The 24,846-nt window shown below is 51.2% G+C and overlaps 1 protein-coding gene across 1 annotated transcript; it reads right to left on the bottom strand.

Annotated features, from left to right (window-relative positions):
• Nucleotides 1-250: 250 nt before the first annotated feature.
• On the bottom strand, nucleotides 251-24,846 carry LOC116958135 (uncharacterized). Its single transcript, XM_076055663.1, has 6 exons — nucleotides 20,086-24,846; nucleotides 14,756-14,968; nucleotides 14,347-14,374; nucleotides 12,335-12,412; nucleotides 2,768-3,987; nucleotides 251-453 (listed from the first exon to the last, which is right to left on the bottom strand). Exons 2-6 carry the CDS (start codon nucleotides 14,951-14,953, stop codon nucleotides 289-291), a joined length of 1,689 nt encoding a protein of 562 aa, XP_075911778.1. The 5' UTR covers nucleotides 14,954-14,968; nucleotides 20,086-24,846; the 3' UTR covers nucleotides 251-288.

Here is a 24,846-nt window from a genome sequence, read left to right as displayed (position 1 = left end):
CCACCAACCCACCCACTCACCCACCCACCAACCCACCCACTTACCCACCCACTCACCCACCCATCCACCCACCAACCCACCAACCCATCCACCCACTACCCCACTCACCCACCCACCCACCAACCCACCCACTCCCCCACCCACCCACCCCACAACCCACCCACCCACTACCCCACTCACCTACCCACCCAACAACCCACCAACCCACCCACCCACTCCCCCACCCACCCACCAACCCACTACCCCACTCACCTACCCACCCACTCACTCACCCACCCACCCACGCAGTCAGCCGTTGTGATTTCCGCTCACGTAAAATGCTCCAAGGTAAGCCATATCCGGGCAGAGCTGCACGGAAGGGCTCGTGGACCTGATCTTGACTAACAGCAAGTCTCCGGCCTTGAGGTTCACCAGAGCCTCCTCGTGGCCTGACACGCAGCTGGTGGGGCCATCCTGACACAAAGGGGGGGAGGGGGGGAGAGGTGGGGTAGAGACGGAGCCCAGTCAGTGACTCACTCAGCCACTCACTCAGCCACTCACTCACTCGCTCAGCCATTCACTCAGCCACTCACTCAGCCACTCAGCCACTCGCTCAGCCACTCAGCCATTCACTCAGCCACTCGCTCAGCCACTCACTCAGCCACTCAGCCACTCACTCAGCCATTCACTCAGCCACTCACTCAGCCATTCACTCAGCCACTCACTCAGCTATTCACTCAGCCACTCACTCAGCCACTCAGTCATTCACTCAGCCACTCACTCAGCCATTCGCTCAGCCACTCAGCCATTCACTCAGCCACTCACTCAGCTATTCACTCAGCCACTCACTCAGCCACTCAGTCATTCACTCAGCCACTCACTCAGCCATTCGCTCAGCCACTCAGCCATTCACTCAGCCACTCACTCAGCCATTCACTCAGCCACTCACTCAGCCACTCAGCCACTCACTCAGCCGCTCAGCCACTCAGCCACTCGCTCAGCCACTCGCTCAGCCACTCACTCAGCCACTCACTCAGACATTCACTCAGCCACTCACTCAGCCATTCACTCAGCCACTCACTCAGCCACTCAGCCACTCACTCAGCCGCTCAGCCACTCAGCCACTCGCTCAGCCACTCGCTCAGCCACTCACTCAGCCACTCACTCAGCCATTCACTCAGCCACTCACTCAGCCATTCACTCAGCCACTCACTCAGCCATTCACTCAGCAACTCACTCAGCCATTCACTCAGCCACTCACTCAGCCATTCACTCAGCCACTCACTCAGCCACTCACTCAGCCATTCACTCAGCCATTCACTCACCCACTCAGCCATTCACTCACTCACTCAGCCATTCACTCACCCACTCAGCCATTCACTCACCCACTCACTCAGCTATTCACTCACCCTCTCACTCAGCCATTCAGTCACTCACCCGGTTACTCACTCACTAAGTTACTCACTCACTCAGCCATTCACTCGGTTACTCACTCAGCCGTTCACTCACCTACTCAATCAGCCATTCAGTCACTCATCCGGTTACTTACTCACTAAGTCACTCACTCACTCATCCACCCACCCACTCACCCACCCACCCACCGACCCACTCACCCACCCACTCAACCATTCACCCACCCACTCATCCACCCACCCATTCACCCACCGATTCACCCACCCACCCATTCACCCACCCATTCACCCACCCACCCATTCACCCACCCATTCACCCAAGAGAGAGAGGGAGTGGAGTCGGACATTCGTAGAGGTGGGGTGGTGGTGATGTGAGGTGGGGTGGGGTTGGTGGGTGAGTTGGTAGGTGGATAGGTGAGTGGATGGTTGGTGGGTTGGTGGGTGGGTGAGTAGGTGGGTGAGTGGGTGAATGGGTAGGTGGGTGTGTGAGTGAGTGGGTGTGCGGGTGGATGAGTGCGTGGGTGAGTTAGTGGGTAGATGGGTTGAGTGAGCAGTTGAGTGGGTGAATGGGTAGATGAGTGGGTGGGTGAGTGAGTGAGTGGTTGAGTGGGTGTGTGGGTAGATGGGTGAGTGAGCAGTTGAGTGGGTGAATGGGTAGGTGTGTGAATGGGTAGGTGGGTGGGTGAGTGGTTGAGTGGGTGGTCGAGTCGGTGGGTAGGAGAGTTGGTGGGGTAGGTGAGTGAGTCAGTGCGTGGGTGGGTGAGTGGGTGGGTGAGTGAGCCAGTGAGTGAGCGGGCGAGTGAGTCAGTGAGTGAGTGGTTGAGTGGGTGATTGAGTCGGTGGGTAGGTGAGTGGGTGGGTGGCTGAGTGAGTCAGTGAGTGGGTGGGTGAGTGGGTGGGTGGCTGAGTGAGTCAGTGAGTGGGTGGGTGAGTGGGTGGGTAGATGGGTTGAGTGAGCAGTTGAGTGGGTGAATGGGTAGATGGGTGGGTGAGTGAGTGGTTGAGTGGGTGGGGTGGGTGGGTGAGTCAGTGAGCGGGCGGGCGGACGAGTGGATGGGTGGGGTGGCTGAGTGAGTCAGTGAGTGGGTGGGTGAGTCAGTGAGTGGGTGGGTGAGTGAGTGGTTGAGTGGGTGGTTGAGTCGGTGGGTAGGTGAGTGGGTGGGGTGGGTGGGGTGGGTGGGTGAGTCAGTGAGCGGGCGGGCGAGTGGGTGGGTGGGTGAGTGAGTGAGTGGTTGAGTGGGTGATTGAGTCGGTGGGTAGGTGAGTGGGTGGGGTGGCTGAGTGAGTGAGTGGGTGGGTGGGTGGGTGAGTCAGTGAACGGGCGCGTCAGGGTGTGCGTGTCGGGGAATCTCGACTTCCCGTGCCCTCCCCGTCACCTTCCACAGCAGGAGATCGTCGCTCTGCAGGACGTTTTGCTGCCGTTCCGGCGACTCACTGGGCCGCCGCATCACGGAGTACCCCACCACCGCCTCCACCCCCTTGTCATCTTCCTCCTCCTCCACCGCCTCCTCCTCCTCCTCCTCCTCCTCCTCCTCCGCCTCCTGCCGGAGTCGCCCAGACGACCGCTCCGGTTCCCGGGGCTGAGCTCGGGGCCCGGCACCGGTCCCCGCCTCCCTGCGGAGCCGCGCGGCCTCCCTCACGGCCGGTCCGGGCTTCCTCCTCGTCCCCGCCGGGCGTCCCGCGTCCCCGCCGGTCCCCGCAACGCCCCGCCCGGACGGTCCGGGCCGGGCCCTGACCCCCGCCCGCCTCCGTGACGATCCGGCCTCCCTCACGGCCTCGCCGGCGCTGCCCTCCGTTGCGTCGTCCCTCCGCAGGGGTCCGGGATCCCTCGCGGACGTCGCCCCCTCCTCCTCCTCCTCCTCCTCCTCAACCTCCTCCTCAACCTCCTCGGCCACCAACTCCTCGGCCACCTCCACCTGCTCCGCCTCCACCCGGCTCCCGAGCGCTCGGGCATGCCGCCCGAGTTTCCTCAGCGGCGGGCGGCTCCGGCGGCTTCCACGGCGAAGAGTCGGAGTCGGAGTCGCCGTCGGAGTCGTCGTCGGAGGATGAGGAGGAGGATGATGAGGAGGAGGAGGAGGAGGAGGATGAGGAGGAGGAGGAGGAGTTGGAGAAGTCGTTTGACCATCCTCTTCAACACGGTCCGGGGTCTGGAAGCAGACGCGGCTGTAGACGTAGTAAATGCCGTCCTGGTCGATCACAAGCCCGTCGAGTAGCGGCGGTTGCCCCGGCGACGGCGGTTGCCCCGGCGACGGCGGTTGCCCCGGCGACGGCGGTTGCCCCGGCGACGGCGGTTGCCCCGGCGACGGCGGTTGCCCCGGCGACGGAGGCGGCTCCTGCACCCGCGGGGATCTCATCGAGAGACTCCAGGGCACGGTGGCATAAAGGTGAGGGTGGTGAGGGTGAGCGGGGAGTGGAAACCTCTCCCCGTGGCTCCTCGTGAACCGCCTCCGGCCGCCGCCATCGCCGCCGTGATGGTGGTGAGCGCCCTGGTGAGTGCCCTGGTGAGTGCCCTGGTGAGTGCCCTGGTGAGGGTCTTGTTGAGGGTCCTGCTGGTCGTCCAATGCTGACTCAACAAACCACTGGATTTCTGGGGGTCCTGGCGGGACGCGGGGGAGAGGTCAGTCCGGTCAACTTTTTTTGTGTTTTGGAACAAATTTTAAACTTTTGGAATTGATAACTCCCCAGGTTTGTTTGTAATTATTATTATTATTAAGACAGTTCTGCTTTAGGCTCCACCACTTCCTGTCCATGCCCCACCCCTTTCTCTACAGACACCACCCCTTCCTGTGTATGCCCCACCCCTTCGTATATAGGCTCCACCCCTTCCACTACAGACACCACCCCTTCCTGTCCATGCCCCACCCATTTCTCTACAGACACCACCCCTTCCTGTGTATGCCCCACCCCTTCGTGTATAGGCTCCACCCCTTCCTGTCCATGCCCCCCACCCCTTCCTCTACAGACACCACCCCTTCCTGTGTATACCCCACCCCTTCGTATATAGGCTCCACCCCTTTCCTGTCCATGCCCCACCCCTTCCTCTACAGACACCACCCCTTCCTGTGTATACCCCACCCCTTCGTATATAGGCTCCACCCCTTTCCTGTCCATGCCCCGCCCCTTCCTCTACAGACACCACCCCTTCCTGTGTATGCCCCACCCCTTCGTATATAGGCTCCACCCCTTTCCTGTCCATGCCCCACCCCTTCCTCTACAGACACCACCCCTTCCTGTGTATACCCCACCCCTTCGTATATAGGCTCCACCCCTTTCCTGTCCATGCCCCACCCCTTCCTCTACAGACACCACCCCTTCCTGTGTATACCCCACCCCTTCGTATATAGGCTCCACCCCTTTCCTGTCCATGCCCCGCCCCTTCCTCTACAGACACCACCCCTTCCTGTGTATGCCCCACCCCTTCGTATTTAGGCTCCACCCCTTCCCGTCTATGCCCCGCCCCTTCCTCTACAGACACCACCCCTTCCTGTGTATGCCCCACCCCTTCGTATATAGGCTCCACCCCTTCCGGCGTGTGCCCCACCCCTTCGTATATAGGCTCCACCCCTTCCTGTCCATGCCCCACCCCTTCCTGTGTAATGGCGTGTGTACAACACTTTAATACTTTATTAACACTATTCATGTTTTGACTTAAAACGTTCGTGACTGCAGGAATTCCTATGCTTGGTTCTTTCGGTAAAGCCACCACGTGGACAGAAAATGAAAATGCTGTGTGTGTGTAATGCTGTGTGTGTAATGCTGTGTGTGTGTGTAATGCTGTGTGTGTGTAATGCTGTCTGTGTGTGTGTAATGCTGTGTGTGTAATGCTGTGTGTGTGTAATGATGTGTGTGTGTAATGCTGTCTGTGTGTGTGTAATGCTGTGTGTGTAATGCTGTGTGTGTGTAATGCTGTGTGTGTGTGTAATGCTGTGTCTGTGTGTAATGCTGTCTGTGTGTGTAATGCTGTGTGTGTAATGCTGTGTGTGTGTAATGATGTGTGTGTGTAATGCTGTCTGTGTGTGTGTAATGCTGTGTGTGTAATGCTGTGTGTGTGTAATGATGTGTGTGTGTAATGCTGTCTGTGTGTGTGTAATGCTGTGTGTGTAATGCTGTGTGTGTGTAATGCTGTGTGTGTGTGTAATGCTGTGTCTGTGTGTAATGCTGTCTGTGTGTGTAATGCTGTGTGTGTGTAATGCTGTGTGTGTGTAATGCTGTGTGTGTGTAATGCTGTGTGTGTGTGTAATGCTGTGTGTGTGTAATGTTGTGTGTCTGTGTGTGTGTAATGCTGTGTGTGTGTAATGCTGTGTGTGTGTGTAATGCTGTGTGTGTGTAATGTTGTGTGTCTGTGTGTGTGTAATGCTGTGTGTGTAATGCTGTGTGTGTAATGCTGTGTGTGTAATGTGTGTCTGTGTGTAATGCTGTGTGTGTGTAATGCTGTGTGTGTGTAATGCTGTGTGTGTGTGTGTAATGCAGTGTGTGTGTGTGTGTGTAATGCTGTGTGTGTAATGCTGTGTGTGTAATGCTGTGTGTGTGTGTAATGCTGTGTGTGTGTAATGCTGTGTGTGTGTGTGTAATGCAGTGTGTGTGTGTGTGTAATGCTGTGTGTGTAATGCTGTGTGTGTAATGCTGTGTGTGTGTGTAATGCTGTGTGTGTGTAATGCTGTGTGTGTGTAATGCTGTGTGTGTGTGTAATGCTGTGTGTGTAATGCTGTGTGTGTGTAATGCTGTGTGTGTGTGTGTAATGCTGTGTGTGTAATGCTGTGTGTGTGTGTAATGCTGTGTGTGTGTAATGCTGTGTGTGTGTAATGCTGTGTGTGTGTGTCTGTGTGTGTGTAATGCTGTGTGTGTGTAATGCTGTGTGTGTAATGCTGTGTGTGTGTACTGCTGTGTGTGTGTAATGCTGTGTGTGTGTAATGTGTGTGTGTAATGCTGTGTGTGTGTAATGTGTGTAATGTGTGTGTCTGTGTGTGTGTAATGCTGTGTGTATGTGTAATGCTGTGTGTGTGTGTAATGCTGTGTGTGTGTGTAATGCTGTGTGTGTGTAATGCTGTCTGTGTGTGTGTAATGATGTGTGTGTGTGTAATGCTGTGTGTGTGTGTGTAATGCTGTGTGTGTGTAATGCTGTGTGTGTGTAATGCTGTGTGTGTAATGCTGTGTGTGTGTGTAATGCTGTGTGTGTGTAATGCTGTGTGTGTGTAATGCTGTGTGTGTGTAATGCTGTGTGTGTGTGTCTGTGTGTGTGTGATGCTGTGTGTGTGTAATGCTGTGTGTGTAATGCTGTGTGTGTGTAATGCTGTGTGTGTGTAATGCTGTCTGTGTGTGTCTGTGTGTGTGTAATGCTGTGTGTGTAATGCTGTGTGTGTGTAATGCTGTGTGTGTAATGCTGTGTGTGTGTAATGTGTGTGTCTGTGTGTGTGTAATGCTGTGTGTATGTGTGTGTGTAATGCTGTGTGTGTGTGTGTAATGCTGTGTGTGTGTGTGTAATGCTGTGTGTGTGTAATGCTGTGTGTGTGTGTAATGCTGTGTGTGTGTAATGCTGTGTGTGTGTGTAATGCTGTGTGTAATGTTGTGTGTCTGTGTGTGTGTAATGCTGTGTGTGTGTAATGCTGTGTGTGTGTAATGCTGTGTGTGTGTCTGTGTGTGTGTAATGATGTGTGTGTGTGTAATGCTGTGTGTGTGTAATGCTGTGTGTGTGTGTAAAATGATGTGTGTGTGTGTGTGTGTAATGCTGTGTGTGTCTGTGTGTAATGCTGTGTGTGTGTGTAATGCTGTGTGTGTAATGCTGTGTGTGTGTAATGCTGTGTGTGTAATGCTGTGTGTGTGTGTAATGCTGTGTGTAATGCTGTGTGTGTGTAATGCTGTGTGTGTGTGTAATGCTGTCTGTGTGTGTCTGTGTGTGTGTAATGCTGTGTGTGTGTAATGCTGTGTGTGTGTGTAATGCTGTGTGTGTAATGCTGTGTGTGTGTGTAATGCTGTGTGTGTGTAATGTTGTGTGTCTGTGTGTGTGTAATGCTGTGTGTGTGTAATGCTGTGTGTGTGTGTAATGCTGTGTGTGTGTAATGCTGTGTGTAATGCTGCATGTGTGTCTGTGTGTAAGTGGTAGTGTAGTAGTGGTTAGCGCTACGCTGCGCTATGAACCTGGCGACCCGGGTTCGATTTCCGCTCACGGCCAACAACACCAGTGACGATTATCTGAACCGGTCCCGGGCCTCCCCTTGGTCGACTCAGCCTCAAATGAGTACCTGGTGCGGTGTGTAGTAAACATCGCCACTGGGGAGACAAAGGCGGTCGGGCGTGGTGCTGGCCACCCACCCCCTCGTGTACCGTTCCGGCCTTCATAGGTGCTGCTCGCTAACAGCACTTGCCCCTACAGTCTGTTAAGGCTATATGGGGGATCTTTGTCTTTGCGCGAGTGTAACGTGTGTGTGTCTGCGAAGCTGTGTGTGTGTGGTGTGTGTAAAGATGTTGTAAGCAGTGCCTTGCGGAAGAGGCCCCGGGGGGCCAGGCGTCTATGAAGTCTCCTGGGCAAACCCCAATTGGCGGAGCCAGGAGATTAAATACCTACCCTCGGGGCTACTCCAGAAACAACGAAAAACCACTACGAGTGGCCACGTGGAATGTTCGAACGCTCACTGCGGAGGAGAGGCTGCCACTCCTCTGTCGGGAGCTGGACCGGTACCGCCTGGATCTCTGTGGCGTTCAGGAGGTCCGGTGGACCGGCTCTGGCTCCTGCCACCATGAGGGGTGGACAGTCCTTTACTCGGGGCAGGACACTGCCAAACAACAGGGAGTGGCTCTTTATCTGAACAAAAGAATGAATGGGGCATGGGAGCGTGGCGGTGAGGTGTGGGAAGCTGTAAGCCCCAGGCTACTTTGGGCTCGCCTTCACATTAACCAGAGGCGAGGAGTTGTGGTCGTGGTTACTTATGCCCCCACAGAAGACGAACATCCATGGAGGGATGCAGGCAAGGCCGATGAGTCAGATGCCTTCTATTACCTCCTGTCACAGGTGCTGGCTAAAGTGGCCTCTCGGGATAGAGTCATCTTGTTGGGTGACTTCAATGCCCGAGTTGGTCATGATGCTGGCATCTGGTCTGGAGTGATTGGAGGACATGGGCCGGATCGCTCAATAACAACGGTAGGAGGCTGCTAGATGCAACCCATGGGCTTGTAATTACCAACACGCTGTTCCGGCATCGGCGCATCCACACAACATCATGAATGCATGCCGGGTCCAAGCAAGAACATCTGCTGGACTACATAGTGACGGACCAGCGGATGCAAGCCCATGTCCTTGACACCAGGACCGACCGTGGAGCTGATCTGCCCACTGACCATCGACTTGTCATCTGTAAGATGTGCCTGCCATTCTTCCACTCCGGTGGTGGGTGTACACCCAGGACCCCATTCCAACCTAAAGTGGCCTGGTCTCAGTTATCTGATGAAAGTTGCAAGCGAGAATTTCATCATCGCTTGCGGCTGGGGTTGGCATCGTCCCCCACTCCTCCTGATGTGGAGGGGAAATGGGCGAGGTTTAGGAATGTAGCTCATGTAGCTGCAATGGCTGCTTTGGGTACACGGTCTAGACCTCCCCAGAGACCCTGGCTGACAGAGGTGTTCAAGCTGGCTGAGAAAAAACGACAGGCCCACTCTCATCGGCTACAGCATCCCACGTCGTAGAATGAGGAGGCTTACCGAAGCCTTCGCTCGGAGGTTCGGAGAGCCGTGAGGTGCTGCAAGGATGGGTGGTGGTCGCGGGTTGCTCAGGAGATGGAGTCTGCCTCAATGGCCCGCGATCACAAATCGCCCTTTAATTCCATCAAAAAAATAACCTGCAGCGCCACACCTATTACAATCATTAAGGGAAAGAACGGTGATCCAATCTCTGACCCCCAGGAACAGGTTTCCAGATTGCCCGAGCATTTCTGTGAGGTTCCTGGGGGAGGGGAAATCCCTCAGCCTGGAAAACAATGTGGGACAAAGTGGGAATGACCCTGCTGAGGCTGCGGTGCCCCAAATATTTGAGGAAGACGTCACCCCCTGTGAGTGACTTGCTGAGGTGCCATCTGTTGAGGAAGTACTGAAGGAGATCCAGAGTCTGAGACCAGGAAAGGCACCGGGCAGTAAGGCTGGGCTCTGGGTTGTTCTTCATGCTTTCGGAGTCCCTGACCCTCTGCTCACAATCATTAAAGACCTTCATGACGGTGAGCAGGCCCGGGTAAAATTACATGGCCGGGAGTCAGAGCCATTCTCTGTACACCTTGGGGTGCGACAGGGATGTCCTCTGGCTCCCACATTATTTAACATCTATTTTGACCACGTAGTTCGTGAAGCCTTTAATAGCTGTACCGGGGGAATCTCCATATGGTTCAGATATAATGGGAGGCTGATCGATGCCCGGGTGCGATCAAGGGATGGCACCCTATTGCTCAACCACGTTATGTATGCTGATGATTTAGTAATAGCTGCTCAGTCAGAGGAGGAGTTGGAGATGCTGCTGCTGACACTGGAGCGTGCCACTAAGAGGTGGGGCCTTACCATCAGCCCCACCAAAACTAAGCACCTGCCTGGGTATTTTGTACCATCGGACACTCCACCCCCACAACTCCCAATCGGTGATGGGGCAGTTGTGGAGAGAGTGGAGAGTTTCCCATACCTGGGCAGTGTGCTTATGACTGGCTCCAGTTTAACAGCAGAGGTCTCACTCCGAATCAGTCGAGCGGCAATATCTTTTCATCGGTTGCGTAACGCTGTGTGGAAGCTACCTGGTCTGTCGCTCCGCACTAAGCTTCAGGTCTTCTCGGCCACGGTCATTCCCTCCCTTCTCTACGCTTGCGAAACATGGACCCCCCTAATGGAACATCTTCGCCGGTTAGAAACATTTAGGCTGGCCTGCCTACGATCCATCCTGGGTTTAACCAGACTGGATTGTGTGAGGAGCTCACAAATCCTTGACAGATCTGGGCAAGGTCCCATCGGTGAGCTCCTCCGGCGGGCAAGGCTGCGATGGCTGGGTCATGTAGCCCGCATGCCCAGCCACCGCATGCCGAAACAGCTTTTGTTCGGCCGGATCGAGGGGGCTAAGCGGGCGCGGCACGGGCTAGAGAAGAAATGGAGTGATGTGGTACAGGAGGACGTGGAGCTGAGTGGACTTGCCGATGACTGGTACCGGCGGTGTCAAGATCGGCTTCTGTGGAGGAGGTACGTGAAGGATGCTACTGGGCAGTTGGAGGTAGTCGCCCTCCAACAACAACGGAGGGCGGAGGAGCGACGCTCAGAACAACGAGCGGAGCGCCGGGTGGCTAAAGCACAGCGGGTTGGCACAGTAGGGGGCACAGGTGGTGCATCAGCCAGTGATCTCAGTCGACCCGTGGCACCTGGGTCTGCCCCGTGACCTCCTGCCAGCGGGCGTTCGACACTTCACGTGGCCTCAGGGTGCACATAGCCTGGCACAAGCATCGTGGTGATGTCACCACCACTTAGTGTTGTTGTTGTGTGTGTGTAATACTGTGTGTGTGTGGTGTGTGTATGGTGTGTGTGTGGTGTGTGTGTGTAACTGTGTGTGTGTGGTGTGTGTGTAACTGTGTGTGTGTGGTGTGCGTGTAGTGTGTGTGTAACTGTGTGTGTGGTGTGTGTGTAACTGTGTGTGTGTGGTGTGTGTACCTGTGTGTGTGTGGTGTGTGTGTAACTGTGTGTGGTGTGTGTGTAACTGTGTGTGTGGTGTGTGTGTGTAACTGTGTGTGTGTGTGGTGTGTGTGTAACTCTGTGTGTGTGTGGTGTGTGTGTGATGTGTGTGTGGTGTGTGTGTAACTGTGTGTGTGTGGTGTGTTGTGTGTGTAACTGTGTGTGTGGTGTGTGTGTGTGGTGTGTGCGTGTTGTGTGTGTGTGATGCATGTGTTGTGTGTGTAACTCTGTGTGTGTGGTGTGTGTGTGTGGTGTGTGTGTAACTGTGTGTGTGTGTGGTGTGTGTGTAACTGTGTGTGTGTGTGGTGTGTGTGGTGTGTGTGTAACTGTGTGTGTGGTGTGTGTGTGTAACTGTGTGTGTGTGTAACTGTGTGTATGTGTTGTGTGTGTAACTGTGTGTGTGGTGTGTGTGTGGTGTGTGTGTGTGGTGTGTGTGTGTGTGGTGTGTGTGTAACTGTGTGTGTGTAACTGTGTGTGTGTGATGTGTGTGTGTAACTGTGTGTACCTGTGTGTTGTGTGGTGTGTGTGTAACTGTGTGTGTGTGACTGTGTGTGTAACTGTGTGTGTTTGTAACTGTGTGTGTAACTGTGTGTGTAACTGTGTGTGTGTAACTGTGTGTGTGTAACTGTGTGTGTGTGTAACTGTGTGTAGTGTGTGTGTGTGGTGTGTGTGTGTAACTGTGTGTGTGTGTGGTGTGTGTATGTGGTGTGTGTGTAACTGTGTGTGTGTAACTGTGTGTGTGTGTAACTGTGTGTGTGGTGTGTGTGTGTGGTGTGTGTGTAACTGTGTGTGTGTGTAACTGTGTGTGTGTGTGTAACTGTGTGTGTGTGTAACTGTGTGTGTGTGGTGTGTGTAACTGTGTGTGTAACTGTGTGTGTAACTGTGTGTGTGTGTAACTGTGTGTGTAACTGTGTGTGTAACTGTGTGTGTGTAACTGTGTGTGTGTAACTGTGTGTGTGTAACTGTGTGTGTGTGGTGTGTGTAACTGTGTGTGTAACTGTGTGTGTGTAACTGTGTGTGTGTGTAACTGTGTGTGTAACTGTGTGTGTAACTGTGTGTGTGTAACTGTGTGTGTGTAACTGTGTGTGTAACTGTGTGTGTGTGTAACTGTGTGTAGTGTGTGTGTGGGGTGTGTGTGTAACTGTGTGTGTGTGGTGTGTGTATGTGGTGTGTGTGTAACTGTGTGTGTGTGTAACTGTGTGTGTGTAACTGTGTGTGTGTGTAACTGTGTGTGTGTGGTGTGTGTAACTGTGTGTGTGCACCTGGCTTGTCGAAAGGCAGGATGAGGTGAACGGCTCTGGGCTGAGTTTCCTCGTCAAAGGAGTTTTCATTTGCAGATTCTGATACAATCAACACACGCAGTTACACACACACACAGTTACACACACAGTTACACACACACAGTTACACACACAGTTACACACACTTAAACAATTACACACACACAGTTACACACACACAGTTACACACACACAGTTACACACACACAGTTACACACACTTAAACAATTATACACACACAGTTATACACACACAGTTACACACACACAGTTACACACACTTAAACAATTACACACACAGTTACACACACACAGTTACACACACACACACAGTTACACACACTTAAACAATTACAACAACAACAACCGCCATTCACCACTAAGTGGCGGTGACGTCACCATGACGCTTGTGCCAGGCTATGTGCACCTTGAGGCCACGTGAAGTGTTGAACGCCCGCTGGCAGGAGGTCACGGGGCAGACCCAGCAGGTGCCACGGGTCGACTGACTGAGATGACTGGCTGATGCACCACCTGTGCCCCCTATTGTACCAACTTGCTGTGCTTTAGCCACCCAGCGCTCCGCTCGTTGTTGTGAGCGTCGCTCCTCCGCCCTCCGTTGTTGTTGGAGGGTGACTACCTCCAACTGCCCAGTAGCGTCCTTCACGAGCCTCCTCCACAGAGGCCGATCTTGACACCGCTGGTACCAGTCATCGGCAAGTCCACTCAGCTCCACGTCCTCCTGTACCACATCACTCCATCTCTTCTCTAGCCCGTGCCGCGCCCGCTTAGCCCCCTCAATCCGGCCGAACAAAAGCTGTTTCGGCATGCGGTGGCTGGGCATGCAGGCTACATGACCCAGCCAACGCAGCCTTGCCTGCCGGAGGAGCTCACCGATGGGACCCTGCCCAGATCTTTTGAGGATTTGTGAGCCCCTCACACAATCCAGCCTGGTTAAACCCAGGATTGATCGTAGGCAGGCCATTCTAAATGTTTCTAACCATGCAGAGATGTTCCATTAGGGGGGTCCACGTTTCGCAATCGTAGAGAAGGGAGGGAATGACCGTGGCCGAGAAGACCTGAAGCTCCGTACGGAGCGACAGACCAGGTAGCTTCCACACAGCGTTACGCAACCTATGAAAAGATATTGCCACTCGACTGATTCGGAGTGAGACCTCTGCTGTTAAACTGGAGCCAGTCATAAGCACACTGCTCAGGTATGGGAAACTCTCCACTCTCTCCACAACTGCCCCATCACCGATTGGGAGTTGTGGGGGTGGAGTGTCCGATGGTACAAAATACCCAGGCAGGTGCTTAGTTTTGGTGGAGCTGATGGTAAGGCCCCACCTCTTAGTGGCACGCTCCAGTCTCAGCAGCAGCGTCTCCAACTCCTCCTCTGACTGAGCAGCTATTACCAAATCATCAGCATACATAACGTGGTTGACCAATAGGGAGCCATCCCTTGACCGCACCCGGGCATCGATCAGCCTCCCATTATATCTGTACCATATGGAGATTCCCCCGGTACAGCTATTGAAGGCTTCACGAACTACGTGGTCAAAATAGATGTATTATTACACACACACACCTACACACCTACACACATACAGACACAGCATTACATACAGACACACACAGCATTACACACACACCTACACACACACCTACGCATAGTGCACAGTGTATATGTACTACACACACCACACACACACAGACAAAGCTACCCCAGGTAGCCTCTAGCAGGGCTGTAGGGGCAAGTGCTGTTAGCTAGCGAGTAGCAGCAGCAGTGTCTATGTACTACACACACCACACACCGACAAAGCTCCCCCAGGTAGCCTCTAGCAGGGCTGTAGGGGCAAGTGCTGTTGGTAGCAGCAGCCTCGTTACATTTGCGGCCATGGGAACGTGGAATTTCCAACCGTCTACAGAACTGCACTGGAGGGAGGTGGGCGGTGTGGACCCCCCTCTAGGTCGACTCAGCCTCAACTCGCGACTCACCGAGTCTGCTGTTGGCAGGGCGGGGCTGCTGTGGAGGGGGTGGGGGGAGGGGCGGGGCGGGTGGGGGGAGGAGGGGCGGGGCGGAGAGGGGGAGGACAGACGCAAGGTCAGAGGTCGGCACGGCTCAGCATTTTCCCCTCTCCCACGCCCCTCCCCCCCGCTCCTCGCCCCGCCCATCCCAACGCCCCTCCCACCGCCCCTCCCACCACGCCTCTCCACGCCCCTCCCCCCGCCCCTCCCACCACCCCTCCCGACCCCCCCCCGCCCCTCCTCTCAACTTCGCCCCGCCCTCCCCCCGCTCCTCGCCCCGCCCATCCCAACGCCCCTCCCACCGCCCCCCCCCACCACGCCTTTCCACGCCCCTCCCACCACCCCTCCCGACCTCCCCCCACCCGCCGTGACCTCTGACCTGGCTGCGGGCGAGCCCCCACCCGGCGGCGAGGGCGCAGCACGCGGTGAGGAGCAGCGCGAGGGCGAGTGACGTCACGAGGTTGCGGCGTGGGGGCGGGGCCGACTGCCCCACGCAAGGGGAGGGGCCCGCGGGGGGTAGGGACGCGGGGGAGGGGCCCGCGGGGGGTAGGCCCGAGCCACGTGACTCCTCCGTCATGGCGCCGGGGAAAACCTGCGGGGGTGGGAGGGAGGGGACCACGTAACGCACCGCGGGTTACCATGGTGACAGGAAGTTGGGGGGAGTAGGGGTTACCATGGTGACAGGAAGTTGGGGTAGGGGTTACCATGGTGACCGGAAGTGAGGGGAGGGAGAGTGGGGGTAAGGGTTGCCATGGTGACAGGAAGGGGGGTAGGGGTTACAATGGTGACCGGAAGTGAGGGGGAGGGGCTTGAGGGGTTACCATGGTGACAGTAAGTTACTAAGTGAGGATGTTACTAAGTGATGATGATGTTACTAAGTGAGGATGATGTTACTAAGTGAGGTTGATGTTACTAAGTGAGGATGATGTTACTAAGTGATGTTGATGTTACTAAGTGATGTTGATGTTACTAAGTGAGGATGATGTTACTAAGTGAGGATGATGTTACTAAGTGAGGATGATGTTACTAAGTGATGTTGATGTTACTAAGTGATGTTGATGTTACTAAGTGAGGATGATGTTACTAAGTGAGGTTGATGTTACTAAGTGATGTTGATGTTACTAAGTGAGGATGATGTTACTAAGTGAGGTTGATGTTACTAAGTGAGGATGATGTTACTAAGTGATGTTGATGTTACTAAGTGATGTTGATGTTACTAAGTGAGGATGATGTTACTAAGTGAGGATGATGTTACTAAGTGATGTTGATGTTACTAAGTGATGTTGATGTTACTAAGTGAGGATGATGTTACTAAGTGATGTTGATGTTACTAAGTGATGATGATGTTACTAAGTGATGATGATGTTACTAAGTGAGGATGATGTTACTAAGTGAGGATGATGTTACTAAGTGAGGATGATGTTACTAAGTGATGATGATGTTACTAAGTGATGTTGATGTTACTAAGTGAGGATGATGTTACTAAGTGATGTTGATGTTACTAAGTGATGATGATGTTACTAAGTGATGTTGATGTTACTAAGTGATGTTGATGTTACTAAGTGATGATGATGTTACTAAGTGATGATGATGTTACTAAGTGAGGATGATGTTACTAAGTGAGGATGATGTTACTAAGTGATGATGATGTTACTAAGTGATGTTGATGTTACTAAGTGAGGATGATGTTACTAAGTGAGGATGATGTTACTAAGTGAGGATGATGTTACTAAGTGATGATGATGTTACTAAGTGATGATGATGTTACTAAGTGAGGATGATGTTACTAAGTGAGGATGATGTTACTAAGTGAGGATGATGTTACTAAGTGAGGATGATGTTACTAAGTGATGTTGATGTTACTAAGTGATGATGATGTTACTAAGTGATGTTGATGATGTTACTAAGTGATGATGATGTTACTAAGTGATGATGATGTTACTAAGTGATGATGATGTTACTAAGTGAGGATGATGTTACTAAGTGAGGATGATATTACTAAGTGAGGATGATGTTACTGAGTGATGATGATGTTACTAAGTGAGGATGATGTTACTAAGTGATGTTGATGTTACTAAGTGAGGATGATGTTACTAAGTGATGATGATGTTACTAAGTGAGGATGATGTTACTAAGTGATGATGATGTTACTAAGTGAGGATGATGTTACTAAGTGATGTTGATGATGTTACTAAGTGAGGATGATGTTACTAAGTGAGGATGATGTTACTAAGTGATGATGATGTTACTAAGTGATGATGATGTTACTAAGTGATGATGATGTTACTAAGTGAGGATGATGTTACTAAGTGATGATGATGTTACTAAGTGAGGATGATGTTACTAAGTGAGGATGATGTTACTAAGTGATGATGATGTTACTAAGTGAGGATGATGTTACTAAGTGAGGATGATGTTACTAAGTGAGGATGATGTTACTAAGTGAGGATGATGTTACTAAGTGAGGATGATGTTACTAAGTGATGTTGATGTTACTAAGTGATGATGATGTTACTAAGTGAGGATGATGTTACTAAGTGATGATGATGTTACTAAGTGAGGATGATGTTACTAAATGAGGATGATGTTACTAAGTGAGGATGATGTTACTAAGTGAGGATGATGTTACTAAGTGATGTTGATGTTACTAAGTGATGATGATGTTACTAAGTGAGGATGATGTTACTAAGTGATGATGATGTTACTAAGTGAGGATGATGTTACTAAGTGATGATGATGTTACTAAGTGATGATGATGTTACTAAGTGATGATGATGTTACTAAGTGATGATGATGTTACTAAGTGAGGATGATGTTACTAAGTGAGGATGATGTTACTAAGTGAGGATGATGTTACTAAGTGATGATGATGTTACTAAGTGATGACGATGTTACTAAGTGAGGATGATGTTACTAAGTGATGTTGATGTTACTAAGTGATGATGATGTTACTAAGTGATGATGATGTTACTAAGTGATGTTGATGTTACTAAGTGAGGATGATGTTACTAAGTGAGGATGATGTTACTAAGTGAGGATGATGTTACTAAGTGAGGATGATGTTACTAATTGATGATGATGTTACTAAGTGATGTTGATGTTACTAAGTGAGGATGATGTTACTAAGTGAGGATGATGTTACTAAGTGAGGATGATGTTACTAATTGATGATGATGTTACTAAGTGATGTTGATGTTACTAAGTGAGGATGATGTTACTAAGTGATGATGATGTTACTAAGTGATGATGATGTTACTAAGTGAGGATGATGTTACTAAGTGAGGATGATGTTACTAAGTGATGATGATGTTACTAAGTGATGATGATGTTACTAAGTGATGATGATGTTACTAAGTGATGATGATGTTACTAAGTGAGGATGATGTTACTAAGTGATGTTGATGTTACTAAGTGAGGATGATGTTACTAAGTGATGATGATGTTACTAAGTGATGTTGATGTACTAAGTGATGATGTTACTATGTGAGAATGATGTTACTAAGTGATGTTGATGTTACTAAGTGATGATGATGTTACTAAGTGATGATGATGTTACTAAGTGAGGATGATGTTACTAAGTGATGTTGATGTTACTAAGTGATGATGATGTTACTAAGTGATGTTGATGTTACTAAGTGAGGATGATGTTACTAAGTGAGGATGATGTTACTAAGTGATGATGATGTTACTAAGTGATGATGATGTTACTAAGTGATGTTGATGTTACTAAGTGAGGATGATGTTACTAAGTGAGGATGATGTTACTAAGTGATGATGATGTTACTAAGTGAGGATGATGTTACTAAGTGATGATGATGTTACTAAGTGATGATGATGTTACTAAGTGATGATGATGTTACTAAGTGATGATGATGTTACTAAGTGAGGATGATGTTACTAAGTGAGGATGATGTTACTAAGTGATGTTGATGTTACTAAGTGATGTTGATGTTACTAAGTGATGATGTTACTAAGTGATGTTGATGTTACTAAGTGATGTTGATGATGTTACTAAGTGAGGATGATGTTACTAAGTGATGATGATGTTACTAAGTGATGTTGATGTTACTAAGTGAGGATGATGTTACTAAGTGATGATGATGTTACTAAGTGAGGATGATGTTACTAAGTGATGTTGATGTTACTAAGTGATGATGATGTTACTAAGTGATGATGATGTTACTAAGTGAGGATGATGTTACTAAGTGAGGATGATGTTACTAAGTGATGATGATGTTACTAAGTGATGTTGATGTTACTAAGTGATGTTGATGATGTTACTAAGTGAGGATGATGTTACTAAGTGATGTTGATGTTACTAAGTGATGATGTTGTTACTAAGTGAGGATGATGTTACTAAGTGATGATGATGTTACTAAGTGATGATGATGTTACTAAGTGAGGATGATGTTACTAAGTGAGGATGATGTTACTAAGTGATGATGATGTTACTAAGTGAGGATGATGTTACTAAGTGAGGATGATGTTACTAAGTGATGATGATGTTACTAAGTGATGTTGATGTTACTAAGTGATGTTGATGATGTTACTAAGTGAGGATGATGTTACTAATTGATGTTGATGTTACTAAGTGAGGATGATGTTACTAAGTGATGTTAATGTTACTAAGTGATGTTGATGTTACTAAGTGAGGATGATGTTACTAAGTGAGGATGATGTTACTAAGTGATGATGATGTTACTAAGTGAGGATGATGTTACTAAGTGATGATGATGTTACTAAGTGAGGATGATGTTACTAAGTGATGATGATGTTACTAAGTGAGGACGATGTTACTAAGTGAGGATGATGTTACTAAGTGATGATGATGTTACTAAGTGATGTTGATGTTACTAAGTGATAATGATGTTACTAAGTGATGTTGATGATGTTACTAAGTGATGATGATGTTACTAAGTGAGGATGATGTTTCTGAGTGTGTGTGTGCGCAGTGTGTATGTGTGTCTCTGTGTGTCTGTGTGTGTGTCTGTGTGTACCTGTGTGTGTGTGTGTTTGTGTGTGTGTACACTGTGTATGTGTGTGTGTATGTGTGTGTGGGTCTGTGTCTGTGTGTGTACCTGTTTGTGTGTCTGTGTGTGTGTGGACACTGTGTATGTGTGTGTGGGTCTGTGTCTGTGTGTGTACCTGTTTGTGTGTCTGTGTGTATGTTTGTGTGTGTGTCTGTGTGTTTGTCTGTGTGTATGTCTGTGTGTGTATGTGTGTGTGTCTGTGTGTGTCTGTGTGTGTGTCTGTGTGTGTATGTGTGTGTGTCTCTGTGTGTGTCTGTGTGTGTGTCTGTGTGTGTGTGTGTCTGTGTGTGTATGTGTGTGTGTCTGTGTGTGTCTGTGTGTGTGTCTGTGTGTGTGTATCTGTGTGTGTCTGTGTGTGTGTCTGTGTGTGTGTCTGTGTGTGTGTCTGTGTGTGTGTGTGTCTGTGTGTGTGTCTGTGTGTGTGTCTGTGTGTGTGTGTGTCTGTGTGTACCTGTGTGTGTATGTGTGTGTGTGTCTGTGTGTGTGTCTGTGTGTGTGTGTCTGTGTGTATGTGTCTGTGTGTGTATGTCTGTGTGTCTGTGTGTGTCTGTGTGTGTGTCTGTGTGTGTATGTGTGTTTGTGTATGTGTGTGTCTGTGTGTGTATCTGTGTATGTGTGTGTGTATGTGTGTACACTGTGTGTGTATGTGTGTGTGTCTGTGTGTGTGTCTGTGTTTTACCTGTTCTGTTTCAGCTTGCGCGTTATCCTCTTCTACAGGTTGAGCTTCCGTAAGTCTTCTACCGTCTCTACGAGTCTTCAATCTCTCTGTGTGTCTCTCCGTGTCTCCGTGTCTCTGTCTCTCTCTCTCTGTGTCTCTCTGTGTCTCTGTCTCTCTCTCTGTGGGTCTCTGTGTGTCTCTCTCTGTGTGTCTCTCTCTCTCTGTGTGTCTCTACGAGTCTTCAATCTCTCTGTGTGTCTCTCCGTGTCTCCGTGTCTCTGTCTCTCTCTCTGTGTCTCTCTGTGTCTCCGTGTCTCTGTCTCTCTCTCTGTGTGTCTCTCTGTGTCTCCGTGTCTCTGTCTCTCTCTCTGTGTCTCTTTGTGTGTCTCTCTCTGTGTGTCTCACTCTCTCTCTCTCTGTCTCTCTGTGTCTCTCTGTGTGTCTCTCTCTGTGTGTCTCACTCTCTCTGTCTCTCTGTCCGTGTCTTTCTCTCTCTGTGTCTCTCTGTCTTTCTCTGTGTGTGTCTCTCTCTCCGTGTCTCTCTCTCTGTCTCTCTCTGTGTCTCTCTCTGTATGTCTATGTGTCTCTCTCCGTGTCTCTCTCTCTGTGTCTCTCTCTGTATGTCTATGTGTCTCTCTCCGTGTCTCTCTCTCTCTGTGTCTCTCTCCTCTCTCCGTGTCTCTCTCCGTGTCTCTCTGTGTGTGTTTCTCTCTCTCCGTGTCTCTCTCTCCGTGTCTCTCTCTCTCTGTGTCTCTCTCTGTGTGTGTCTCTTTCTCCGTGTCTCTCTCCGTGTCTCTCTCTCTCTCTGTGTCTCTCTCTGTATGTCTATGTGTCTCCCTCCGTGTCTCTCTCTCTCTGTGTCTCTCTCCTCTCTCCGTGTCTCTCTCTGCGTGTGTCCCCGTGCGCCCGCAAGAGTTTATTTATAAGAGAGAGAAAGAGGGGGGAGGAGAGAGAGAGGGGGGGGGCAGGGTGGAAGGCAATCTTGAGTCGCGGAAAGCACTTTCCGCGACTGATTGCTAACTCCGGAGAGAGAGGGGGGGGGAGATTGAGAGAGAGATGGAGAGAGAGAGATGGAGAGAGAGGGAAAGTGAGAGCGTGAGAGATGGAGAATTGGAGAGAGAGAAATTGAGTGAGAGATGGAGAGAGTGAGATGGAGAGTTGGAGAGAGTGAGATGGAGAGAGAGATGGAGAGAGAGAGATGGAGAGAGAGAGATGGAGAGAGAGTGATGGAGAGAGAGAGATGGAGAGAGAGAGAGATGGAGAGAGAGAGAGAGATGGAGAGAGAGGGTGAGAGATGTAGAGAGAGAGATGGAGAGAGCGTGATGGAGAGAGAGAGATGGAGAGAGAGAGATGGAGAGAGAGAGTGAGATGGAGAGAGAGAGATGGAGAGAGAGAGATGGAGAGTTGGAGAGAGTGAGATGGAGAGAGTGATGGAGAGAGTGATGGAGAGAGAGGGAAAGAGAGAGGGAGAGAGAGGGTAAGTGAGAGAGAGAGATGGAGAGAGAGGGAAAGAGATGGAGAGAGATGGAGAGAGAGGGTAAGTGAGAGAGGGAACGTGAGAGAGAGGGAGCCTTTAGACTTTTAAAACCTTATTTTGCCGCCAGCAGCAACAACACTAAAGGCGATTTCGATACAACTTACAGAGGGAGGGAGAGGGAGGGAGAGCATTGCCCATTGCATGTGAGCGGGAAATTCTCGAACAGATAAAAAATACCCACACAGAGACTCACACACAGACACACACACAGATACACACACAGATACACACACACAGACACACACACAGATACACACACAGATACACACACACACACAGACACACACACAGACACACACACACATACACACACAGATACACACACACAGATACACACACACAGGCGCAAACACACAGAAACAAACACACAGACACACACACACAGACACACACACACAGAGACACACACACAGATACACACACACAGGCACACACACAGACACACACACAGACACACACACAGACACACACACACACAGACACACACACAGACACACACACAGATACACACAGACACACACACAGATATACACAGACACACACACAGATACACACACAGATACACACACAGAGACACACACACAGACACACACACACAGACACACACACACACAGAGCCACACACACAGACACACACACACACAGACACACACACAGATACACACAGACACACACACACACAGACACACACACGGATACACACACAGCCACACACAGACACACACACACAGACACACACACAGACACACACACAGATACACACAGACACACATACAAGCACACACAGACACACACACAGACACACAACAACAACAACCGCCATTCGCCACTAAGTGGTGGTGACGTCACCACGACGCTTGTGCCAGGCTATGTGCACCCTGAGGCCACGTGAAGTGTCGAACGCCCGCTGGCAGGAGGTCACGGGGCAGACCCAGGTGCCACGGGTCGACTGACTGAGATGACTGGCTGATGCACCACCTGTGCCCCCTACTGTGCCAACCTGCTGCGCTTTAGCCACCCGGCGCTCCGCTCGTTGTTGTGAGCGTCGTTCTTCCGCCCTCCGTTGTTGTTGGAGGGCGACTGCCTCCAACTGCCCAGTAGCATCCTTCACGAGCCTCCTCCACAGAGGCCGATCTTGACACCGCTGGTACCGGTCATCAGCAAGTCCACTCAGCTCCACGTCCTCCTGTACCACATCACTCCATCTCTTCTCTAGCCCGTGCCGCGCCCGCTTAGCGCCCTCAATCCGGGCAAACAAAAGCTGTTTCGGCATGCGGTGGCTGGGCATGCGGGCTACATGACCCAGCCATCGCAGCCTTGCCTGCCGGAGGAGCTCACCGATGGGACCTTGCCCAGATCGTTCAAGGATTTGTGAGCTCCTCACACAATCCAGTCTGGTTAAACCCAGGATAGATCGTAGGCAGGCCATCTCAGACACACACACACAGAGACACACAGACACACACATACAGACCCACAGAGACCCATACTCATAGAGACCCACAGAGACCCATACTCATAGAGACCCACACAGACCCACAGAGACCCATACTCACAGAGACCCACAGAAACCAATAGAGACCCATACTCAGAGACCCACAGAGACCCATACTCATAGAGACCCATAGAGACCCATAAAGACCCATACTCACAGAGACCCACAGAGACCCACACCCACACAGACCCACCGAGACCCACAGAGAACCACAGAGACCCACAGAGACCCATACTCACAGAGACCCACACAGACCCACAGAGACCCATACTCATAGAGACCCACACAGACCCACAGAGACCCATACTCACAGAGACACACAGAGACCCATAGAGACCCATAGAGACCCATAGAGACCCACAGAGACCCACAGAGACCCATAGAGACCCACAGAGACCCATACTCATAGAGACCCAGAGAGACCCACACTCACAGAGACTCACAGAGACCCACAGAGACCCACAGAGACCCACACCCACAGAGACCCACAGAGACCCACAGAGACCCACACAGACCCACAGAGACCCACACTCACAGAGACTCACAGAGACCCACACAGACCCACAGAGACCCATACTCATAGAGACCCACAGAGACCCACAGAGACCCACACTCACAGAGACCCACAGAGACCCACAGAGACCCACACCCACAGAGACCCACACAGACCCACAGAGACCCACACTCATAGAGACGCACAGAGACCCATACTCACAGAGACCCACAGAGACCCATACTCATAGAGACCCACACTCACAGAAACCCACAGAGACCCACAGAGACCCACAGAGACCCACACCCACAGAGACCCACAGAGACTCACAGAGACCCACACCCACAGAGACCCACAGAGACTCACAGAGACCCACAGAGACCCACACAGACCCACACAGACACACAGAGACCCACAGAGACCCACACCCACAGAGACCCACAGAGACCCACAGAGACCCACACCCACAGCGACCCACAGAGACCCACAGAGACCCACAGAGACCCACAGAGACCCACACAGACCCACAGAGACCCACAGAGACCCACAGAGACCCACAGAGACCCACAGAGACCCACACAGACCCACGGAGACCCACACAGACCCACAGAGACCCACACAGACCCACAGAGACCCACATAGACCCACACAGACCCACACAGACCCACACAGACCCACAGAGACCCACAGAGACCCACACCCACAGAGACCCACACAGACCCACAGAGACCCACGGAGACCCACACAGACCCACAGAGACCCACAGAGACCCACACCCACAGAGACCCACAGAGACCCACACAGATCCACAGAGACCCACAGAGACTCACAGAGACCCACAGAGACCCACACAGACCCACACCCACAGAGACCCACACAGACCCACACCCACAGAGACCCACAGAGACCCACAGAGACCCACGGAGACCCACGGAGACCCACAGAGACGCACACTAAAACAAAACTCTTCGTGTTGTTTTACAGATAAGCCCCACTGGGCAACGAAGCGACCTGGTTATCACAAAGTGGGATCGACACGTTGTCGGGAAGCCAGAGCTACCGACGAACTTACGGAGCGCGTGACGAGGCACACTCTAAATGCGGAACGGGAAAAACCGAGAGGTGGATTCGGAGGAAGAAACCCACGACTGGGGAGAGAGACGCCGACTCTACGGTAGACACCAGGGAGGCATCGTCAGCGTCCGGGATCGAAGCCAGGACCTCCTGTGTACCAGGCGAGGTAGGTAACATTTCCTA

Source organism: Petromyzon marinus, chromosome 72, assembly GCF_048934315.1.
Source record: "Petromyzon marinus isolate PM22_M1 ecotype Great Lakes invasive population chromosome 72, UKy_Petmar_22M1.pri1.0, whole genome shotgun sequence".
NCBI lineage: Eukaryota > Metazoa > Chordata > Hyperoartia > Petromyzontiformes > Petromyzontidae > Petromyzon > Petromyzon marinus.
Note: the sequence above shows the minus strand (reverse complement) of the source record. Positions and strands in the feature narration are given on the sequence as shown.